Genomic DNA, 24,314 nt, shown 5'->3' on the forward strand with positions numbered 1-24,314 from the left:
GATCTGTGCTCCATCATACCCCAAGTCAGTTACTGGGGGGTGTGGGTGGGGGAAGAAAAGCCAAGAAACATCTAAGAAGGAGGCGTTTAATGCCTACGGTTCCAGGTGCTCATTTCTTTAATCAACCACATCATAACAATCAGAAAGAAAGAAACCGCAATGAACAAAGGGAAAGGAAAAAACAACAGCCTGTTCTCCCCAGCCTTTTTTGCCCTGTTCCTCCTCAGGGTGGGGGGCCACATCCGGGGCCCCGGGTTGGGTCCCAGGCAGGTCTACTAAGCAGACAATTGAGTTTCACTTCCTGTCAACCCCAGTGCTGAGGCAGGATGTCTGGGGGTGGGAAGGGGGCCTAGGGTTGGTAGTGAACAGGGGCCACTTCAGGTTTCCCTCCTGCAGAAAGGTCTATTGAGCAGCCTCTGAAAGCTGCAGAGACCACTCCTGAGGTAGTTCAGTCAAGACCAAAGTATCCCATTAGTTTTTAGAGGCTTCATCCCACACTCTCACGTCTAATCATAACAAGGTTAAGGACAAGATGTCAGACCCTGCGGGGCTGAAGTACAACCGGTGAAAAGAGAGCAAGGGTTTAAGACCACAGTGTCACAACACTTGCAATAACAGTGTATCGTATGCAAATACTTTTTATTTATTTATTTTGAGACTGAGTCTTGCTCTGTCATACAAGCTGGAGTGCAGTGGCATGATCTTGGCTCACTGCAACCTCCACCTCCCAGGTTCAAGCGATTCTCCTGCCTCAGCCTCCTGAGTAGCAGGGATTACAGGCACTCGCCACCACACCCAGCTAATTTTTGTATTTTTAGTAGAGACGGGATTTCACCCTGTTGGCCATGGCTGGTCTCGAACTCCTGACCTCATCAAGTGATCTGCCCACCTTGGGCTCCCAAAGTGTTGGGATTACAGGCATGAGACACCGCACCCGGCCTGGAAATACTTTTTAAATGAGCCCCCGTCCCCCACCCCCAGACATTCTGAATTGGCTTCTAGTGGAAGTCACAGAGATGGAGGATGGGAAGGAAGGCAAGCTACGGCCTCCAGAAAACTTCTGAGGCCTAATTTGTCTTATAAAGGTCCTAGTCAGCCATTGCTCAGTTTTTTAGTGGTTTTTTTTTTTTTTGAGACGGAGTCTCACTCTGTCGTCCAGGCTGGAGTGCAGTGGCGCGATCTTGGCTCACTGCAACCTCCGCCTCCCAGATTCAAGAAATTCTCTGCCTCAGCCTCCCGAGTGGCTGAGATTACAGGCGCCCGCCACCACGCCCGGCTAATTTTTTTGTATTTTTAGTAGAGACGGGGTTTCACCATCTTGGCCAGGTTGGTCTTGAACTCCAGACCTCGTGATCCACCCGCCTTGGCCTTCCAAAGTGCTGGGATTACAGGCGTGAGCCACCGCGCCTGGCTTTTGTTTTGTTTTTTAAATGGGACATGCTGCCTAGTGTTGGAGGTAGTCACCAATACTTACCTCCTCCCTCCTCCCTGGTTCCAGGGGTACTGCTGGACATTAAACTAAGCCAAAGTGGGGATAAGGAGGAAGGTAAAAGGGTTGATATGGAAAAAGCTATATGAGGGTGGAGGAGGGCAGAGTTGACACCTGAGGAGAGGAACCTGCAGCCGGGTCCCTCCCAAGCTGTAGGGGAAACAAGTTTAACAGGACTTAGCCCTGAAGGAACAACAGTTGCTGAAATGGGCGGCGGAGGAAGACCATATGGGTTCGTCTGAAGAATAGGGAGGTACGGGGCAGGGCAGGATTACAAATGGAGTGACACTGCGGGACCGGATTATTGGCGAGTTGCCCCGCTTTAGATCCTCAGCGGTTGGACGAGTTTAATTAGAATACTAAGTAGGTCCGCCCAGAAGCTTTCACCCTGCCCTCTGACCCTAGGGCCCAGCCCAAGGAGGCACTCAGGGTTAGGAGGTCTGGGCGAGAAGCAACTAGGGCCCTCATCACTTCGCCGCCGAATCCCCGGCGCCGCCCAGCGGGGCAGAGCCAGGCCAGGGCCGCCCGCCCAACCTGGTCCGCTGCCTCTTCGGCCATGGAAGCTGCCGGCAACCCTGCGGCTACGGAGACAGGTGACCGACCCGCGGCGCCCTCCGCCTTGCACGCCCCTCCCGCGGGTCTTTGGAGGTTGAGTCGGGCGGCCGACAGCACTCGGCACACGAATTCGACCTCCCCACCTTCTTAGGGTTAGATGGGGTCTTCCAACCGTCCCTAGAAACACTTGTGCGCCCCAGTGCGTTCCTGGAGTTTGTCTGCTCCACGTCACCAAGCCGCTCTGAGATCTGGGTGCAGGCCAGAGCCTGGATATTCTTCCTTTCTTCATTTATAAGGCCCCCTTTTTGGGTGCAGGTGGGCCTTGCGTCCTTTTCCCTCGCAGGCCTGGACGTACGAGGAGTTCCTGGGATGAGAGGGACTGTGCCTCGGAACTTCTCTTGGCTCCCCGAAGACTGTTTTACAGGCAGCAAGCGCTCAATAATGGTATCGGTGGCAGTAAAAGAGCCTACGGCTTTATTTTATTAACTATTTCAGCTTCTCCCCTCTTCCTCCTCCTCCACCTCCGCCCATGAAATGGTGCACTCTCCCTTTAAGACTAAGATGGTGGCTTGCTACGATCGGGACTCCACTTCCGGTGGGGAGGGGGGCGGGACCCCAGCCCGCTCACGCCGGAAGTGGTTTGCGTTTTCAAGATGGCGACTCCCTATGTTACTGACGAGACCGGCGGTGAGTGCGGGAGGCGCGGAGCCGCTTCTCTCCGGGCTCTCGGGACAGGGGTTCGGACTTGGAAAGGGGTCTGTGCCCCGCCCATCCCGGGGCCCCTCCTTTGCCCCGCCCCCCGGACCGCCTTCCCCATTCATTCTCTCCTACGGGGTGTCTCCTGCGCCCCCTTCTGGTCTCGTGTTTGGGGTCTCTGCTTCCGGTCACCCAAACCCTGGGGTCCTTCAGTGCTGGTGCCTGCTTCAGGACCCTCACGGGCCCTTAGCTTTTCTCCAGCAGTTGGAGCACTCATATCTCTTTTAGGTTCTTCAGGCTTGGGGGCTCCTACACTCTCATTTCCCTCCAATTCCTGCCCTCCTCCTTTTCCCCTCCCCCATTTCAGCTATACTTGCTTTCTGCCCTACCCCAGTGCCGTTTTCATTATTTTTCTCGAAGCTTTATTTGCTGAAGACCTCCTCGTTTCTACATAGTACTTTTTCCTCTCTCTTATCTTTATTTGTTGGGTCACTGAGGTTTAGAGGTGTGAAGGGAAGAGGACCCTAATACAACTTTCAGCTTGAGTTTTCTCCCTGATGGAGTCACCCTTCGCTACCTTCTCCCGTGATGGTGATAGAAATTGAGGGGTCTAAGGTGGGAAAAGGCAAACAGGAAAGCGTCTAGTGGCTTTTCTCCGAAGCCCTTTGACAAGTGAATAAAACCCACTATTCCTTCTGGCTAGAGAAGAATTTGCAGCCTGGCTGGCCGAGATGCTGAAGTGTCTGCTGTGTATGTGAGGTGTATGTGTTGGAAACGGAGAATCACAGCTTTTATCATGGTTTTGTCCCTTCCTAATGGCCTCATCTTTAGAAAAATATGCATAGTAGTAATAGCTACTCAATGATGATCAAATAATATATGTGAAAGCAATTTATAAAATGCTGTGCAAGTGCAAAGTGTTTCTGTTTTTGTAGCCGTCATATGTGTAGTCTGTAGAAGCAACACTGTGCCTGTGCCTTGGTACACACGGTGTTTTAAAATGTGCCATTTTGCTTCTTGCTCTGCTGCTTTCCATGTTCCTTACACCTCAGCCCACCTATCTTATGGTACCTGATGACAACCCAGGTTGCTGCTACTTCTCCCCAACCTCACAATTTAAAGTGGTACTACCTCTTTCCTTCTGTTCCCTACCCAGTAGCTCCTTCATGAATTACCAACTTTTAATGTGTGCTTTGAAAATACTACTTATCCAGTATACTTCTCTTTACTCTGAATCATTTTCTTTGCCCTGACTCCGTGAAAATCCAGGTATCACATCTCACCTTACCTTGCCACTAAAAGCTGTTTTCTGTTTTCCGTGACTATGTGGAAGAGAAAAAGGAATAAACTGCTTTTTTGTTTTCCTTTACTATGTCCAGATCATTGATCTACCACTGTCACTCTAATCCTCATGGAAGATATTGCCATGCAGTTATAGCAGTTTCTATAAAACTTCAGTGACATCATTTACTGCCCACAAGGACCCAGGCCTATTGCATCATATTTTTTGTTTCCTTTTTTTCTTGCTATCATTTTCAGTGTCTCCAGCACCATTGGAATACTCTGATCTCATAGTTCCTCAGCATGAGACGGTCGACTTTCCTTTGTATTTTCAAACCAGTTGCACATCAGAATCACTGCAACCTGGATCTCATCTAGGACACCGCTTTTTCTTCTGGTGCTCCCCATCACTTTAGCCTCCTTACCAGTCACCTATTTCACTATCTTAAACCCACAGGATCAGCTTTTTGTCCTCAAGTTCTCTGGTTCTTGACCTTCCCATTTCATTGAATCTGTCAGTACCTTATGGCCTTTGATGCTGTCCAGCTAAACCTCTGTGACCAGCCACTTTGATAATATCCTCTTGCTTTCTTTATTCATTTTGATTTTCTATGCTAAGCAGGCACTACTGTTATCTCTAATGATGGGTATGATTAGAGATGTTTTCTTGGCTTCTGCTTCTAGGCCACAGCATGTTGCTAGAGAAAAAGTACAGAAGCTATCAGATTCAATATAACTTAACTTCTGCCAAGATCATGGCTTCTAATTATTTTTTTCTTCTTAAAAAAAATTTTTGCTGGGCGTGGCGACTCACACCTATAATCCCAGCACTTTGGGAGGCCGAGGTAGGGGGATCAGCTGAGGTGAGGAGTTCAAGACCAGCCTGACCAATATGGTGAAACCCCATCTTTACTAAAACTACTAAAATTAGCTGGATGTGGTGGTGTGGTGGCGTGGGCCTGTCATCTCAGCTACTTGGGAGGTTGAGACAGGAGAATCGCTTGAACACAGGAGAAAGTGGTTGTAGTGAGCTGAGATCGTGCCACTGCACTCCAGCCCAGGTGACAGAGCGACACTCTGTCTCAAAAATAAATAATAAATAAATATTTAAATTTATTTTTTTATGTTCTTCCATAGCTGTTTCCCCAACCTTTTCGAGATCTGTGTGACCATCCCTTTTAATTCTCCTTCTTTTGGCAGATGACTTCATTTTTATTTCACTGAAAACTCAAGGCCTATCATTTTTGTTTCCTTTTTCTTCACAGCCAGATTTTGTTTTTTTCTTTTTTTTAAAATGAAGCAATGCAGACTTGTTATGTTGCCCAGGCTGGTTTTGAACTCCTGGCCTCAAGTGATCTTCCACCTCAGTCTGCCAAAATGTTGGGTTTACAGGTGTTAGCCTGCACCTGGCCCCGGATTTCTTGAATATGAAGAAATCTCCTGATATTTCTGTTTCCTTGCTGCCTATTTGTTTCTTAACTCTTTGCAGTCATTATTTCTGGCACTACCCTCTCTCGAGTTGCCTATGCCTTTTTCTAATTGTTTCGTGAATATCTTAACTCTTGGATATACTGTCATACCTCAAATCCAACCTGATCAAAACCAGTATCAGTTTTTCCATCACTATTTCTGTTAAAGGCACCACTGTTCTAGCCAACCCAAGATAAACTTTTGTATCATTTCTTTTTTTTTCTTTGAGACGGAGTCACTCTGTCGCCCAGGCTGGAGTGCAGCAGCGTGATCTCGGCTCACTGCAACCTCCGCCTCCCTGGTTCAAGCGATTCTCCTGCCTCCGTCTCATGAGTAGCTGGGATTACAGGCGCATGTCACCACGCCTGGCTAATTTTTGTATTGTTAGTAGAGACAGGGTTTCATCATGTTGGTCAGGTTGGTCTCGAACTCCTGACCTCGTGATCTGCCCGCCTTGGCCTCCCAAAGTGCTGGGATTACAGGCGTGAGTCACCACGCCTGGCCATTTCTTTTTTTAATATTCTAAATATACTTGATTTTTTTAGAACACTTTTAGATTTATAGAAAAATTGAGAAGATACTACAGAGATTTCCCATATACCCTACACTCAGTTTCTCCTATTATTGTCATCTTACGTTAATATGGTACTTTGCTTGCAATTAATGAAGCAATATTGATATATTACTATTAACTAGAATCCATACATCATTTCATTAGTTTTTTTTTTTTTTCCAGACAGGGTCTTGCTCTGTCACCCAGGCTGGAGTGCAGTGGTGCAATCACCATTTACTGTAGTCTTAACTTCTGGGCTTAAGTGATCCTCCCACCTCAACCTACTGAGTAGCTGGGACTACAGGTACACACCACCACGCCTGGCTAGTTTTTGTATTTTTTGTAGAAATGCGGTCTTGCTCTGTTGCTCAGTCTGATCTCAAATTCCTGGGCTCAAGCAATCCTCACGCCCTGGCCTCCCAAAGTGCTGGGATTACAGGTGTGAACCATCACGCCTGGCTGATTTCCTCAGTTTTTACTTAATTTATTTTTATATTTATTTATTTATTTATTATTATTATTTTTTTGAGACAGAGTTCTGTTCTTGTTGCCCAGACTAGAGTGCAATGGTGAGATCTCAGCTCACCACAACCTCTGCCTCCCAGATTCAAGTGATTCTCCTGCCTCAGCCTCCTGGGTAGCTGGGATTACAGGCATGTGCCACCATGCCCGGCTAATTTTGTATTTTTAGTAGAGATGGGTTTCTCCATGTTGGTCAGGCTGGTCTCAAACTCCTGACCTCAGGTGATCTGCCCACCTCAGATCACCTAAAAGTGCTGGGATTACAGGCGTGAGCCACCGCGCCCGGCAACGCGCCCAGCCTTTTTACCTAATTTTTTTTTGTTGTTCCAGGATCTTATCCAGGGTACTACATAACATTTAGTTCTCATGTCTCTTTAAGCTCCTCTTGGCTGTGACATTTTTTCAGGCTTTCCTTGTTTTCCATGACCTTGAGTTTTGAGGAGTACTGGTCAGGTATTTTGTAGGATGTCCTTCTATAGGAATTTGTCTGATGTATTTCTCATGATTAGACTTGGGTTATGTGTTTTGGGGAGGAAGACCACAGAGGTAAAGTGACATTTTCATCCCGTTGTATTAGGGTACATAGTATCCAATGATTTTTTACTGTTAATTTTTTTGTTTTTTTGAGACAGGGTCTTCCTTCTGTTGCCCAGACTGGAGTGCGGTGAAGCCGTCATGGCTCACTGAAGCCTTGACCTCCCAGGCTCAATTGATCCTCCCACCTCAGCCTCCTGAGTATCTGTGACCACAGGCGTGTGCTATCATGCCCAGCTAATTTTTTTTTTTTTTTGGTAAAGATGGTCTCACTATGTTACCTGGGCTGGTCTTGAACTCCTGAGCTCAAGGTATTGTTCCCCTTTGGCCTACGAAAATTCTGGGATTGGCCGGGCGCGGTGGCTCACGCTTGTAATCCCAGCACTTTGGGAGGCCGAGGCAGGCGGATCACGAGGTCAGGAGATCGAGACCACGGTGAAACCCTGTCTCTACTAAAAATACAAAAAAAAATTAGCCGGGCGTGGTGGCGGGCGCCTGTAGTCCCAGCTACTCGGAGAGGCTGAGGCAGGAGAATGGCGTGAACCCGGGAGGCGGAGCTTGCAGTGAGCCGAGATCGCGCCACTGCACTCCAGCCTGGGTGAGAGAGCGAGACTCCGTCTCAAAAAAAAAAAAAGAAAATTCTGGGATTACTAGTCATGAGTCACTGTGCCCAGCCTATTAGTATTGACCATGATCATCTGGCAGATATTGTTTGTAAGGCTTCACTGTAAAGTTACGCTTTACCCCCTTCCTTCCCATACTGTAGGGAAGCCACTATTGCCAGCCCACGCATAAGGAGTAGAGAGTTGTGCTCTCCTTAAAAAAAGAGATTAAGGGCTGGGCATGGTGGCATATGCCTGTAATCCCAGCACTTTGGGAGGCTGAGGCTGGAGGATTGCTTGAGGCCATCCTAAGCAACATAGCAAGACCTCTTATCTACAAAAAGATAAAAAAAAATGAGCTGGGTAAGGTGGCACACATCTGTGGTCCCAGCTACTCAGGGAGCCTGAGAGGGGAAGATTGTTTGAGCCAGGGAGGCTGAGGCTACATTGAGCTGTGATTGTGCCACTGTACTCCAGCCTTGGTGAGAGGCTGTCTCAAAAAACAATAAAAAAACACATTATTTGGCATTCTTCTGCCCAGGAGATTTTTTTCTTTTCCTTTGTTTATTTATGTATATCAATATGGACTCATAGATGTTTATTTTATATGTTAGGTTATAATCCAATACTATTTTATTTGCTTTATTGCTCAAATGTTCCAGTTTTGAACATTCGGAACTCTTTCAGTTTTTTACTTGGCCCATCTCCCTTTGACATTCACCATCATTGCAGGTATGATTTTGTTCTCTGCTCCAGTCCTATGGTCTGCCATTTCTCCAAGAAGCCCTTGTTCTTTTTACTAAAGAGTAATGTTAAAAACTAAGATCTGATCACTAGGTGTTTTTATTTGTATGGGAGTATTTTTTTTTATGGGAGTTTTATTTTTTTACGATTATTTTTATTATCATCTTTTACTTCTCTTTTGCCCTCCTCACGTATATCAGTTATCAAAATATCATTCTTTTATTCCTACTGCTGTTACCCTTATCCCATCTTCAGTACTTGTTAGTTATATAGCCTTGGGAATCTAAGTCTTAGTTTTCTCATCAATGAAATTGGAATAACTCCTGCAACACAGGATTATTATGAGTATTAAAATTTAAATAAAGTAATTTACATGTTCGGCACATAAAAAGTGTCCAACACATTGTTCTATAATTATTACTATTATGTAAGGATCATTGTATGGGTTAGAAGTTACTATCTATGGCCAAGTATCAAGCATAGTACTTGGGCCATTCTAAGTGCCTGCTAAAATTCTAGTTTCTGTTGTTCTGCAAATATTACTGTGACTTCCTAAACTGGTCATCCTATTTCCAGTCCCTCTCTTGTTTCATTTCTTCAGATACACTGCTACCAGATTACTGCTTCTTAAGTACAAATTTAGTTATGTAATTTTTGTTCAATATTAATTCATCAACCCAGAGTCTGCTGTTATATATGGCGTATATCTTTCTAAACTGTTTTAAACATAGCAGAATCAGATGGTATATACATTTTTTATCTTGACTTTTCATTTAGCCTTATGAGGTAAATGTTTTTCCTTGCTATTAAAAACTCCGTAAACATCTTTTAAAATACTGGCCAAGTGTTTTATAGTTTGGGCATGCACCCTATCTTACTTTCTTCTGTTATTGGACTTTTAGATTGTTTTCAGAATTTTTATTATAAGAACACTATGAATGTTTTTGTGCATGCATCTTTTTCTGCATTTAGGGTTATTTTCTTTTTCTTTTTTTTTTGAGACCTTTTCCTTTTTTTTCTTTTTCTTTGAGACCGAGTCTCGCTGTGTCACCAGGCTGGAGTGCAGTGGTGCGATCTCTGCTCACTACAGTCTCCACCTCCTGAGCTCAAGTGATTCTCCTGCCTCAGCCTCCCGAGTAGCTGGAATTAGTGGCATGCACCCCCACACCCGGGTAATTTTTGTATTTTTAGTAGAGATGGGGTTTTACCATGTTGTCTAGGCTGGTCTTGAACTCCTGGCCTCAAAGGATCGCCCACCTCAGCCTCCCAGAATGCTAGAATTACAGGCATGAGCCACCATGCTCGGCCTGATTTTTTAAATTATCTGTAAGATGAAGTCTTGCTATGTTTCCCAGGCTGGTCTCCAACTCCTGGGCTCAAGTGATCCTCTCACCTCGGCCTTCTGAAGTGTTGGGATTATAGGCATGAGCAACTAGTTTTTCTTTTCTTTTCCTTTTTTTTTTTTTTAAAGAGACAAGGTCTTGCTCTGTTGCCCAGGTTAGTGTACAGTGGCTCAGTCATACCTTGCTGTAGTCTCAACTGTTGGGGTCAAGCAATTCTGCCTCCGCCTCCTGAGTAGCTAGTACTAGTACTACAGGCATGCGCCACCATGGCTGGCTAATTTTTGAATTTTTTTATAGAGCTATGTTGCCCAGGCTGTTCTCAAACTTCTTTTCACAAGCAGTGCTCCCACCTTGGCCTTCCAAAGCGGTGGGATTACAGGCACGAGCCACTGCACCCAGCCTAGTTTTTCTTTTTTCTTTTCTTTTTTTTTGAGACAGAGTTTTGCTCTGTCTCCAGTCACCCAGACTGGAGTCCAGTGACGCGATCGCTGCTCTGCCAACCGGGCTCAAGCTATTCTTCTGCCTCAGCCTCCCGAATAGATGAGATTACAGGCACGCACCACCACACCCAGCTATTTTTTTGTATTTTTAGTTAGAGATGGGGTTTCACCGTGTTGGCCAGGCTGGTCTCGAACTCCTGACCTCAGGTGATCTGCCTGCCTTGGCCTCCCAAAGTGCTGGGATTATAGGCGTGAGCCACCACGCCTGGCCCCCAGCCTAGTTTTTCTAAGCACATACGCATATATAACATTAAAGTAAAATGACATATTTGGAATTATACTGTTAAGATTGGCTGTTATTTTCCAAAATATGAATCCTTGAAACACCTAGTAGTCTTCTGAGATGTGACACAAAATAAATAACTAAAATAGAGGCCGGGAGTGGTGGCTCACGCCTGTAATGTCAACACTTCGGGAGGCCGAGACGGGTGGATTGCTTGAGCCCAGGAATTCGAGGCCAGCCTGGGCAACATGGCAAAACCTCGTCTCTACAAAAAATACAAAAAATTAACTGGGTGTGGTGACACACACACTCCTGTAGTCCCAACTACTTGGAGGGCTGAGGTGGGAGGAATTGCTTGACCCTGGGAGGTGGAGACTGCAGTGAGTCAAGGTCTGGCTACTGCACTCCAGCCTGGGTGACAGTGACCTCATCTCAAAGATAAATAAAATAAAATACAAATAATGTTTCTGTGCACAAATTTTGAGAAACACTGTAAACGATATTCCCATCTTGCATATTTACCTGAATAAGAACATAGTAACTCATTTAAGCCTTGCTGTTAAAAAAAAAAAAAACACACACAAAATCTTTTTTGATGTTTAACCCAGAATTTCCCAAACTTATTTAACAATTTTTAGGGATAACCCCTGTTTAATATCTTATGGGAGTAGTATTTTACATAACAAAAGCTTTGGGAAATGTGATTGATTAAATGATAGGACTACCTTTTTTATTTTTTTTTATTTTTATTATTTTTATTTTTTTTGAGACGGAGTCTCGCTCTGTCACCCAGGCTGGAGTGCAGTGGCGCAATCTCGGCTCACTGCAAACTCCGCCTCCCACGTTCACGCCATTCTCCTGCCTCAGCCTCTCCGAGTAGCTGGGACTACAGGCGCCCGCCACCACACCCGGCTAATTTTTTTGTATTTTTTTAGTAGAGACAGGGTTTCACCGTGGTCTCGATCTCCTGACCTCGTGATCCGCCCGCCTCGGCCTCCCAAAGTGCTGGGATTACAAGCGTGAGCCACCGCGCCCGGCCTTATTTTTATTTTTTTGAGATGGACTCTTGCCCTGTCACCCAGGCTGGAGTGCAGTGGTACAGTCTCGGCTCAGTGCAACCTCTGCCTCCCGGGTTCAAGTGATTCTCCTGCCTCAGCCTCCCAAGTAGCTGGGACTATGGGCACCTGCCACCACGCCCAGCTAATTTTTGTATTTTTAGTAGAGATGGGGTTTCACCGTGTTGGCCAGGCTGGTCTCAAACTCCTGACCTCAGGTGATCCATCTGCCTTGGCCTCCCAGTGCTGGGATTACAGGTGTAAGCCACCATGTGCAGCCTAATTTTAAAATTTTTTGTAGAGATGGAGGTCTTACCATCTTAACCCGGGATGGTCTTGAACTCCTGGGCTCAAATCCTCCTACCTCAGCTCCTAGTGTGCTGGAATTACAGACGTGAGCCACCATGCCTGGCCTATTTGTTGTTGATTTCAATTTTTATTTTAGATTTAGAAAATGTGCAGGTTTGTGGTTGGGTGCAGTGGCTCACGGCTGTAATCCCAGCACTTTGGGAGGCCAAGGCGCGCGGATCACGAGGTCAGGAGATCGAGACCATCCTGGCTAACACAGAGAAACCCCGTCTCTACTAAAAATACAAAAGAAAATTAGCCGGGCATGGTGGTGGGCACCTGTAGTCCCAGCTACTCGGGAAGCTGAGGCAGGAGAATGGCATGAACCCGGGAGGCGGAGCTTGCAGTGAGCCGAGATCACGCCACTGCACTCTAGCCTGGGCGACAAAGCGAGACTCCGTCTCAAAAAAAAAAAAAAAAAAAAAAAAAGAAAATATGCAGGTTTGTTACATGAGTATAATTATGTGATGCTGAGGTTTGGGGTATGAGTGATCCCATCACCCAGATAGTGAGCATAGTACCCAATAGTTAAGTTTTTTTTTTTTTGAGATGGAGTCTTGCTCTGTTGCCCAGACTGGAGTTCAGTGGTGTGATCTTGGCTCACTACAACCTCTATCTCCCGGGTTGAAGTGATTCTCCTGCCTCAGCATCCCAAGTAGCTGGGATTACAGGCATGCACCACCATGACTGGCTGAGTTTTGTATTTAGTAGAGTTGGGGTTTCACCGTGTTGGCCAGGCTGGTCTCCAACTCCTGACCTCAGGTGATCCATCTAGCTTGGCCTCCCAAAGTGCTGGGATTACAGGCGTGAGCCACTGCGCCTGGCCCCAGTAGATAGTTTTTAAACCCGTGCCTGCCTCTAGTAGTCCCCAATGTCTGTTGTTGCCATCTTTATGTCCGTGAGTACCCAGTGTTTAGCTCCTACTTATAAGAGAACATGCAGTATTTGGTTTTCTGTTCCTGTGTTAATTTGTTTAGGATAATGGCCCTCAGCTGCATCCATGTTGCTACAAAGGACATTATTTTGTTCTTTTTTTTTTTTTTTTTTTTTTTTTGAGACGGAGTCTTGCTCTGTCGCCCAGGCTGGAGTGCAGTGGCGCGATCTCGGCTCACTGCAAGCTCCGCCTCCCGGGTTCACGCCATTCTCCTGCCTCAGCCCCCCGCCACTGCGCCTGGCTAATTTTTTGTATTTTTAGTAGAGACGGGGTTTCACCGTGTTAACCAGGATGGTCTCGATCTCCTGACCTCGTGATTCGCCCGCCTCGGCCTCCCAAAGTGCTGGGATTACAGGCGTGAGCCACCGCACCCGACCTCATTATTTTGTTCTTTATGGCTGTGACAAACTACTTTTTATTTAATTAATTTTTTTTTGTTTTGAGATGGAGTCTCGCTCTTGTTGCCCAGGCTGGAGTGCAATGGTGCGACCTCAGCTCCCTGCAACCTCTGCCTCCTGGGTTCAAGTGATCTCTTGCCTCAGCCTCCCAAGTAGCTGGGATTATAGGCGCCCACCACCACGCCCAGCTAATTTTTTTTATTTTTAGTAGAGACGGGCTTTCACCATGTTGGCCAGGCTGGTCTCGAGCTCCTGACCTCAGGTGATCCACCCGTCTTGGCCTCCCAAAGTGCTGGGATTGCAGGCATGGTGAGCCACTGCACCCAGCCGACAAACTACTTTTTAAATTTTTTTTTATTTTTGAGACAGAGTTTCACTCTGTTGCCCAGGCTGGAGTACAGTGGTGTGATTGCAGTTTACTGCAGGCTTGACCTCCTGGGTTCAAGTGATCTTCCCAGCTTACCCTCCCAAGTAGCTGGGATTACAGGTGTGCGCCACCATGCCCAGCTAATTTTTGTAGAGAAGAGGTTTCACCATGTTGCCCAGGCTGGTCTTGAACTCCAGGGCGCAAGCGATCTGCCTGCCTCAGCCTCCCAAAGTGTTGGGATTACAGGCATGAGCCACCACGCCCAACCTCAGACTACTTTTTTTTTTCTTTTTTTGAGACTGACTTTTGCTGTTGTTGCCCAGGCTGTGGAGTGCAATGGCCCGACCTCGGCTCACCGCAACATCCACCTCCCAGGTTCAAGTGATTCTTCTGCCTCAGCCTCCCGAGTAGCTGGGATTACAGGCATGTGCCACCACGCCTGGCTAATTTTTGTATTTTTAGTAGAGATGGGGCTTTCTCCATGTTGGTCAGGCTGGTCTTGAACTCCTGACCTCAGGTGATCCGCCCGCCTCTGCCTCCCAAAGTACTGGGATTACAGATGTGAGTCACCGTGCCTGGCTAACTACTTTTAAATATAGTATTATCACATGCCATGTTTTTGCCCATACCCTCTAGTGAAACTGGGCTATATGACTGATGTGGAACAGCAGTGCGATGATGTGTAAGCTTTGGCATCAGACTTGAGTTCAGGTTACAGATATGTGCTACCTTTGGGATCTTGACCGTGTCTTTTTTTTTTTTTTTTTTTTTTTTTGAGCTGGAGTCTCACTGTGTCGCCCAGGCTGGAGTGCATTGGTGTGGTTTCAGCTCACTGCAGCCTCTGCCTCCTGACTTCAAGCAATCCTGTCTCAGCCTCCCGAGTAGCTGGGATTACAAGCATGCGCCAGCATGTCTGGCTAATTTTTGTATTTTTAGTAGAGATGGGGCTTCGCCATGTTGGCCAGGCTGGTCTCGAACTCCTGACCTCAGGTGATCCGCCTGCCTTGGCCTCCCAAAGTGCTGGGATTACAGGCGTGAGCCACCACACCAAGACTTGACCATGTCTTTTACTTTTTGAAGACTGTTTCCTTGGCTGTAAATGATAATATCTATCTATCGTTTAGATTTAACAGGATAATGTATACAAAGTTCCTCCTGTAATGTAGCTACTTAATAAGTACTCTTTACTAATCATTCTTAAATATTGAGTTTTCCACTGCTAGGATTTTGCTTTTGTTGTTCCTCTTATCCCCTTTCCCTTTTCTCTGCCTGCAGAAATACTGGCTGCTGATTTGTAGTTATCATTAATTATTACTACTTTATAGTCTTTAGTGTCAAATGAGGTTTTCCTGATTATCTCCTGTCATCTCTTAGGATACTTAACGACACACTTTACTTTTGTCTTATGCTTTGCTTGCCTAATTTGCCCACTTTCTCCTTACTTAGTCTGTAAATTTTTTGAAAATTGGGACCATCTTACTCATTTTGATAACCCTATTGGCACTTATGGTACTTTTCTTCTAGGAGACTTTTTTTTTTTTTTTTTTAAAGATGAACTAGCTCTGTCAGCCAGGCTGGAGTGCAATGGCATGATCTGCAATCTCTGCCTCCCGGGATCAAGCGATTCTCCTGTCTTAGCCTCCCGAGTAGCTGGGATTACAGGTGTGTGCCACCATGCCCAGCTAGGAGGCTTTTAATGTTGATTGTGTTTAATCTGTAGTCTGGCCTCTTTACCACCATGCTTTTCTGAGGCTGTATTTGTGGAGATAACCAGGGATTTCCAAAATGCCAAAGCCAGAACCTTTTTCTCAGTTCTCCTTTCCTTGATCTCTCTGTAGTATTTAATACTGTTAATCACCTACCTTTACTCTTTTTTTTTGTTTGTTTGTTTGTTTTTTTTTAGACGGAGTCTTGGACTGTCGCCCAGGCTGGAGTGCAGTGGCGTGATCTTGGCTTACTGCAACCTCTGCCTCCCACGTTCAAGTGATTCTCCTGCCTCAGCCTCCTGAGTAGCTGGGACTACAGGTGCATGCCTCCATGCCCGGCTAATTTTTTCTATTTTTAGTAGAGATGGGGTTTCATCGTGTTAGCCAGGATGGTCTCCATCTCCTGACCTCGTGATCCACCCGCCTCGGCCTCCCAAAGTGCTGGGATTACAGGCGTGAGCCACCATGCCTGGCCATCACCTACCTACCTTTATTTAAAACTGTTGGTCTCCATGGCTTAGCATGTCCTGGTCTTCCTTTCCTATGAATCATTTCCTGTTGTTGCTGTTACCTTTTCTTCCTTGAGGGAAATGATTATGACCATTATTTCAGGGTCATTCCTCCAGCTCTAATCTTCTCTTTGTTATATTTTCTCCGTGTTGGAAACCACATCCAGGTCTTATTTTGGCCCTGAGATCATCCGCAGGCTGAGACCTGTGACTTAGATCTCTTTTCTTATTTGAAGCAGGTCTCATCCCTTTAACAACCATGTCCCCTACCTCCTTGGAGTTCCTCCATGCCTTGCTATGTTGTCTTTTCACTGTCTACCTGCAACCCCTGGAAACAAGGACCCTTTCAATGTAAGAGTTTTTATTGCTGACAGACTTAAGGAAATAGATTGAGAATTAAAAAACGGCAGATGTGAGAAAATGACAAAGCTTAAAAAGATTCTTACAGTAGCAGTCCCCAATCTCTAGTTTTTGACTCTCTGCAAGATATTATCTGAAAGTCCTGATATTTTGCCCTTGGTTTTTATTTCTAGGGGTGGGAACCGCCAAACCTCTCCCTTCTTTTTGACTTCACCCTTGGATACCATCAAGGCCAGAGGATGGAACCAAGATAACATAAAATAGGTGCTCCTTTGTGATAATGGGCTATTTGTATCTCTGAGGGCTTCCACACAGGATGGCCATTCAAGAAGCTTCTGCTCTGCCTTTCATTACAGTCTATCTTTAGTCCTCCTAAACTTCAGCTATAATCTCTATGCAATCGACTTAAATATATGTTTCTAGTATTGTCCCTTTCTCCCAAATTCCATGTAAAACACTTGTCTGAATTGAATTGTTGTTTCCACAAAGTTGTTTTCCCCTGTGGACTTTGTTTATAGCAGTAGTTTTTATTTTCCCAATTTTCTAAAGTCAAGAGTGATATTATAAATAGTTGTGTTCTTGTTTGTTATCTTTCTCACTAGAATGTATACTCTAAGAAGGCAAGAACCTTGCTTGCTTTATTCATTGTTGTATCCCTAGCTTCTGTTACAGTGTCTGGCACAAGAGTAAGTGCTCAATAAAAATTTAAAATCCATGTGTGAATAAATGTGATTACCATGTGCCCTACCGTATATTGAGAAAAAATAAGAATACATGTGAAAAGCACGAGATTAAATCCACTGTGTCACTGTTTTGATTATTTCCTCTCTAATTCACATCTTGGTAAGTCTTTGGATCCTGTTGATTTAATCTTCACAATGAATTTCTCTTTCATTTTCCTTTCATTACCTGTAGAAACCATCGAAGTCAAGTCTTCTCACATTGCAGCTATTGTTTTCATTTTCTCTACCTTTAGTTTACGGTACACATTTTTCAGTTTAATCTTAAATTATTGCTTTGAACAGATCACCTGTACTCCCTTATTGGTTGTCAGTATTCTACAGCTTAAGGCTTCAGTCCAAACTCAGTGGAGGTTGGAGACCTTTCATAGTCTCACTAATTTACCCTGAGTTTCTTTCCACATTACATATGCTTTTTGCCCAGAACATTCTGGATTCTTGCTCTTCCCTGATGAGATACTCACATTTACTTATTCATTAATTCAATCCATATTTACTGTCTTCTGTGGGCCAGGCTCTTTGCTACAAAGTTCAAAGACAGTTTCTGCTTTCCAACAAGCAAATAATTATGTTAAGCATTAGAGCATGATAAAAGCTAAAACAGGTGCTGTGAGTGCACAGAAAGCAAGTTTTAACTTGGCTTGGTGTAAGGAAGTCAGGAAGGCTGCCTTGAGTTGATACTTGAATTTGACCTTTAAAGACCAGTAGGAATGAACTTAAGATAAGCAAATATAGTCTATTCCAGGCCAGAGGAAGCAAAAGCAAAAAGGTACAGAGAATAGAGACATGGGTCAGGTTGAGATTTGTGAATATTTTAGTCTCTATTTTTTTTTTTTCTTTTGAGATGGAGTTTTGCTCTTGTCGCCCAGGCTGGAGTGCAATGGCGTGATCTTGGCTCACTGCAACCTCCGCCTCCCGGGTTCAAGTGATTCTCCTGCCTCAGGCTCCCAAGTAGCTGGGATTACAGGAGCTCGCCACAACGCCCTGCTAATTTTTGTATTTTTAGTAGAGATGCAGGTTCTCCATGTTGGCCAGGCTGGTCTCGAACTCCTGACCTCAGATGATCCACCCGCCTCCGCCTCCCAAAGTGCTGGGATTACATACGTGAGCCACTGCACCCAGCCAAATATTTGTTTCTAGAGCAGAGAGTATGGTGGCTTTATGCTAAGAGGCTGAAAACTAGCAAGAGGTAAATCAAGAAGGCCTTTTTTTTTTTTTTCCCCACTTGCGGAGTTTTTCTCCTGTTGCCCAGGCTGGAGTGCAATGGCACGATCTTGGCTCACTGCAGCCTCTGCCTCCCAAGTTCAAGCAATTCTCCTCCCTCAGCCTCCCAGGTAGCTGGGATTACAGGTGTGAGCCACTGTGCCTGGCATAATGGAAATTTTTAACAGAAAAGTTATCACCCCAATAGAATTTTCGTTATTGCGTGTTCTTTTCTTTTTTTAATTTTTTGAGATGGAGTCTTGCTCTGTCACCCAGGCTGGGGTGCAGTGGCGTGATCTTGGTTCACTGCAGCCTCCACTTCCCAGACTCAAGTGATTGTCCCACCTTAGCCTCCTGAGTAGCTGGGACTACAGGCGTGCACCACCATGCCCAGCTAATTTTTTTTTTTTTTTTTTTGTAGAGATAGGGTTTTGCCATGTTGGCCGGGCTGGTCTCGAATTCCTGACCTCAGGTGACCTACCTGCCTCGGCGTCCCAAAGTGTTGGCATTACAGGCATGAGCCACTGCACCCTGCCTTGCACATTATTTTCAAAAAAGTTTTTAAAATAGAGATGGGGTCTCAATATGTTGTCCAAGATTCAATTGATCCTCCCACGTGAGGACTAAGCTCTGATTTTTTTTATCTTGCCAAAATTTGTATCTAAGGGGTCTGGGGATTCATGCCCTACAAACCGTAAGTTCTCATCAGATAGGTTATTTAACCCTGTATCTCCCCTCCCCTGCCCTCCCCTCCCCTTCTGTTTTCTTGATGGAGTTTTGCTCTTGTCACCCAGGCTGGAGTGCAATGGTGCAGTCTTGGCTCATTGCAAGCTCCACCTCCTGGGATCAAGTGATTCTCCTGCCTCAGCCTCCTGAGTAGCTGGGATTACAGGTACAAGTGCCTGCCACCACTCCCAGCTAATTTTTGTATTTTTACTAGAGACAGGGTTTCACCATGTTGGCCAGGCTGGTTTTAAACTCCTGACCTCAGGTGATCCACCCACCTTGGCCTCCCAAAGTGCTGTGATTACAGGCGTGAGCCACCACGCCTGGCCTCATTACTTACTTTTCAATTTGACTCTGACATAACAAGAAAATAAAAATATTTTACCCCAAAACATGTTTCTTGCCGTATCTTAAAATGGCCCTGCAAAGCCGACCTTTGTGGGGGAAACTGCATCTGTAAAAAATCTCTATTAACAGGCCGGGCTCAATCACTCACACCTGTAATCTCAGTACTTTGGGAGGCCGAGGTGGGTAGATTACATGAGGTCAGGAGTTCAAGACCAGCTTGGCCAACATGGCGAAACCCCATCTCTACTTAAAAAAAAATATAAAAATTAGCCGGACGTGGTGGCACACATCTGTAATCCCAGCTACTCGGGAGGCTGAGGCAGGAGAATCATTTGAACCCGGAGGTGGAGGTTGCAGTGAGCTGAGATGGTGCCTCTGCACTCCAGCCTGGGCTACAAGAGCAAAACTCCGTCTCAAAAAAATAAATAAATAAATAAAATTCTGTATTAACATAGCTAGATCTATGTCTTCCAGGCTCTCCCAATGCTGAAGAGGTTAACTAAAAGTCTAGCACCTTTTAAAGAACTGAATAGGAAACGTTTGTCGTCTGTTGTCTCTAAGGGTAGCCACCATAAGACTTCAAAAGAACCTTGGTCTCCACAATCTTTTATCTGAACCTGAACCTTTCTGTCGATCCCAGGCCTTTAGATAAACTCAACCAATTGTCAACCAGAAATGTTTAAATTTACCTATAGCCTGGAAGCCCCCTGCTTTGAGTTGTCCCACCTTTCTAAACCAAACCAGTGTATTTCTTAAATGTATTTGAGTGATGTCTCATGCCTCCCTAAGATATATAAAACCAGGCGTGGTGGCTCACACCTGCAATCCCAACACTTTGGGAGGCTGAGGTGGGTGGATCACCTGAGGTCAGGAGTTTGAGACTAGCCTGGCCACCATGGTGAAACCCTGTCTCTACTAAAAATACAAAAAATTAGCTGGGCGTGGTGGTGGGTGCCTGTAGTCCCAGGTACTCGGGAGACTGAGGCAAGAGAATCGCTTGAACCCGGGGGGCAAAGGTTGCAATGAGCCAAGATCGTGCCACTACACTCCAGCCTGGGCAACAGGGTTAGACTGTGTCAAAAAACAAAAACAATAATTAGCCAGGTGTGGTGATGCTCTGTAGTCCAGCTACTCGGCAGGCTGAGGCAGGAAAAGCACTTTAACTGGGGAGGCGGAGATTGCAGTGAGCCGGGATCGGGCTACTGCACTCCAGCCTGAGAGACAGAGTGAGATTCTGTCTCAAAAAAATTTATATATATATATATATATATATATATATATAAAACCAAGCTGTACCCCAAGCACCTAGGGCACATGTTCTCAGGACCTCCTAAGGTCAGTGTCACAGGCCGTGGTCACTCATATTTGGCTCAGAATCTCTAAAAATATTTTACAGAGTTTGACTCTTTTCGTCAACACAGGTCACCCTCCTGAGTAGCTGGTAGCACAGGTACATGCCACTAACCATACCCAGCTAATTTTTGTGTAGTTCGTAAAGACGGGGGTCTCCCTATGTTGCTCAGTCTGGTCTTGAATGCCTGGGCTCAAGGGATCCTCCCATCTTGGCCTCCCAAAGTGCTGGGATTATAGCCACGAGCCACTGTGCCTGACTTTTCACTATTTATTGATAATGCCATCATATTCATATGATTATCTCTTCCTCTCTTTTTTGTTTTTATTTTTTCCTATTATAACTATGGTAAATTGTGGACATTGAGATTACTAAAATAAAAAGTGTATTGAATTATCTTTGATTTCTTATCCTCTTACTCCTTCCCTAGTCAGTGAATTACCAAATGTTGTTGATTCTTTGATAACATATCTGCCCTTAGTCTCTTACTTTCCAGTGCCCCTGTTTCAGCCAATTCTGTCCCTTCATGCCAAGATTATCGCAATATTTTTTCCCTAACTAGTTTCCACGTCTCTGGTTTTTTTTTTTCCAAGTCACCTTTTTATTACGCTAGATTAAATACTCTGAAACACTGCTTTGTATAAAGGATTCATTCATTTATTCAAAGCCCTAAGACAATACTTCGCATAAAGGATTCATTCATTTGACAAATATTTGTTGAGTGCATGCCATGTGCCAGATATTAAAATCTTTAACTGGTATTCAAGGTCTGAACATTCCAGCCCTGTCTCTGGCTCAGCCTGACTGGTCTATTTGTCGTTGCCTGAAAATGCTATCTACATTCCCATGCGTGAGTTTTTGTTTGAGAACGAACTGTTTCTAATCTACTCTGTCTCCCTTTTTGTTTAGTTTGACTCTTCCTTCAAAGCCCAGCTCCAGTCTCAGTCCTCCCTCCAGGAAGCCTCCTAGTTTTTTTCTTTAGTTTTTATTCTTGTCACAGCTGGGCAAAAAATGTCCTTAGTAGTTCTTTTTTACTCACCCAATAAAGTCCAAAGTTCTTGACCTTGTTTTTAAGGCTTTCTGCGATTACCCCATTTTTCATTTCCAACCAGGCTTCCTATTCCCTAACATGAACTGTCTCATTCACCTGAACCTCTCTGCTTTCTGTTCTCTACTCACGCCCATTTCCACATCCGTGCCTTTCTTTGCTCAAGTTTGAGCCTCTTTGCTCATGATTTTTCTTTCTTCCATCCCCTCCACCTGTTGAATCACCCATTGCCTTTAACAACTTTTTTTGTTTTATTTTATTTTATTTTTTTGGAGACAGAGTCTTGCTCTGTCACCCAGGCTGGAGTGCAATGGTATGATCTCAGCTCACTGCAACCTCCGCCTTCTGGGCTCAAGTGATTCTCCTGCCTCAGCCTCTGGAGTAGCTGGGATTACAGACGCCCAGCCACCACTCCTGGCTATTTTTTGTATTTTAGTAGAGACGGGGTTTCACAGTGTTGGCCAGGCTGGTCTCAAACTCCTGACCTCAGGTGATCCGCCTGCCTTGGCCTCTCAAAGTGCTAGGAGTACAGGAGTGGGCCCGTGCGCCTGGACTTTTTTGTTTTAATGTATTAATGATATTTGCATTTTGAACAAAAAACTAATTCATGTAATATATAATTCATGTAGGAGGCCCTAGACTTTTATTTTAAAAGTCTTTTTTTCCTTTTTCTTTCTTTTTTTTTTTTTTTTTTTTTTGAGAAAGATTTTCACTCTGTTGCCCAAGCTGGAGTGCAGTGGCACGATATCGGTTCACTGCAACCTCCGCCTCCTGGGCTCAAGCAATTCTTATGCCTCAGCATCCCTAGTAGCTGGGATTACAAACGTGCCACCATGCCCAGCTAATTTTTTAATTTTTATTTATTTTACTTATTTTTACTTTTTGAGATGGAGTCTTTCTCTGTCGCCCAGGTTGGAGTGCAGCGGTGCAATCTCGGCTCACTGCAACCTCCACCTCCCAGGTTCAAGCGATGCTCTTGCCTTACCCTCCCAAGTAGCTGAGACTACAGGCACTTGCCACCACACCCAGCTAATTTTTGTGTTTTTAATGGAGATGGGGTTTCACCATGTTGGCCAGGCTGGTCTCGAACTCCTGACCTTAAGTGATCCACTCGCCTCAGCTTCCCAAAGTGCTGGGATTACGGGTGTGCACCGCCGCGCCTGGCCTCCAATTTTTTTTTTTTTCCAGACGAAGTCTCGCTCTGTCACCAGGCTGGAGTGCAGTGGCGCAATCTCGGCTCACTGCAACCTCCGACCCCCTGTTTCAAGTGATTCTCCTGCTTCAACCTCCCGAGTAGCTGGGATTACAAGCGTATGCCACCATGCCCGGCTAATTTTGTTTTGTTTTGTTTTGTTTTTTGTATTTATGTAGAGACAGGGTTTTGTATGTAGAGACAGGGTTTCACCATGTTGTCCAGGCTAGTTTTGAACTCCTGAGTTCAGGCAAGCCACCCGCCTTGGCCTCCCAAAGTGCTGGCATTATAGGTATGAGCCACCATGCCTTGCCAATTTTTGTATTTTTAGTAGAGACGGGGTTTTGCCATGTTGGCCAGGCTGGTCTGGAACTCCTGGCCTCATGTGATCCACCCACTTCAGCCTCCCAAATTGCTGGGATTACAGGTGTGAACCGCCTCATCTGGCCTTAAAAATCTTTTTTTCTTTATTTTTACAAAAGTAATACTTAAAACAAGAGAGCTACAACAAAACATATATATGTTAAGTTTCTCTCTTAAGGTAACCAGCATTAACAGTTTGATATGTGTCCTTGCACACCTTTTTCTTTGTCCCTGTACACAGACGACATGTCTTTAAGTGTTGCCCCTTACTCCAACAAGAATAGTACCATACTGACTGGGCGCGGTGGCTCACACCTGTAATCTCAGGACTTTGGGAGGCCAAGGCGGGCGGATCACCTGAGGTCGGGAGTTCGCAACCAGCCTGACCAATACAGAGAAGTCCCGTCTCTACTAAAAATACAAAATTAGCCAGGTGTTGTGGTGTATGCCTGTAATCCCAGCTACTCAGGAGGCTGAGGCAGGAGAATCGCTTGAATCTGGGAGGAGGAGGTTGCAGTGAGCTGAGATTGTGCCATTGCACTCCAGCCTGGGCAACAAGAGCGAAACTCTGTCTCAAAATAAATAAATAAATAAAACAAAATAGTACCATATTCTATACCAATGATTCTCAAAGTGTGGTTCAGGACCCTTAAGGGGGTCCCTGAGACTCTTTCAGAAGGTCTGCAAGGAAAACTATTCTCGTAATCATGCTTATTTATTTGTCTTTTTCACGGGGTTGACTTTGCACCAATGGTGCAAAAGACATGGTTGGTGAAACTGCTGGCCCTGTAAGCATGCATTTGTCAGGGCAGTGGCACCAAATTATACTAATCATTTTGTTCTTCACTGCCATACACTTGCTGTAAATCCCAGCTTCACCTAAGGATATCATTGATGATACAATAAAAATGATTAATTGTATTAAGCCCAGCCCTTGAATACATATTTTTTTAATGTTCTCTGTGACTCATGGGAAGTAAGCATGAAACATTTCTGCTGCATACCGAAGTAGGATGGTTGTCTGAATTGCAAGCTGAACAAACTTTCTTCTCATGGAGCAGTATTTTTTACTTGAAAAAAAAAAAAAAAAGCCGGGCGCGGTGGCTCACGCTTGTAATCCCAGCACTTTGGGAGGCCGAGGCGGGCGGATCACG

The 24,314-nt window shown here is 45.2% G+C and overlaps 1 protein-coding gene across 2 annotated transcripts in view; it reads left to right on the top strand.

Annotated features, from left to right (window-relative positions):
* Positions 1–1,912: 1,912 nt before the first annotated feature.
* Positions 1,913–24,314, top strand: part of PYM1 (PYM homolog 1, exon junction complex associated factor) — a 26,563-nt gene continuing 4,161 nt past the window's right edge. The window contains exon 1 of one of the 2 annotated variants that reach the window (XM_032173453.2): positions 1,913–2,082. In XM_032173453.2, the coding sequence (XP_032029344.1) occupies positions 2,046–2,082 (37 nt within the window). In that variant the 5' untranslated portion in view covers positions 1,913–2,045. Of the gene's footprint in view, positions 2,083–2,663; positions 2,732–24,314 lie in introns of those variants that run through there. The other variant, XM_032173454.2, reaches the window with a different exon arrangement.

This window comes from Hylobates moloch, unplaced genomic scaffold (genome assembly GCF_009828535.3).
Source record: "Hylobates moloch isolate HMO894 unplaced genomic scaffold, HMol_V3 SCAFFOLD_13, whole genome shotgun sequence".
Lineage (NCBI taxonomy): Eukaryota > Metazoa > Chordata > Mammalia > Primates > Hylobatidae > Hylobates > Hylobates moloch.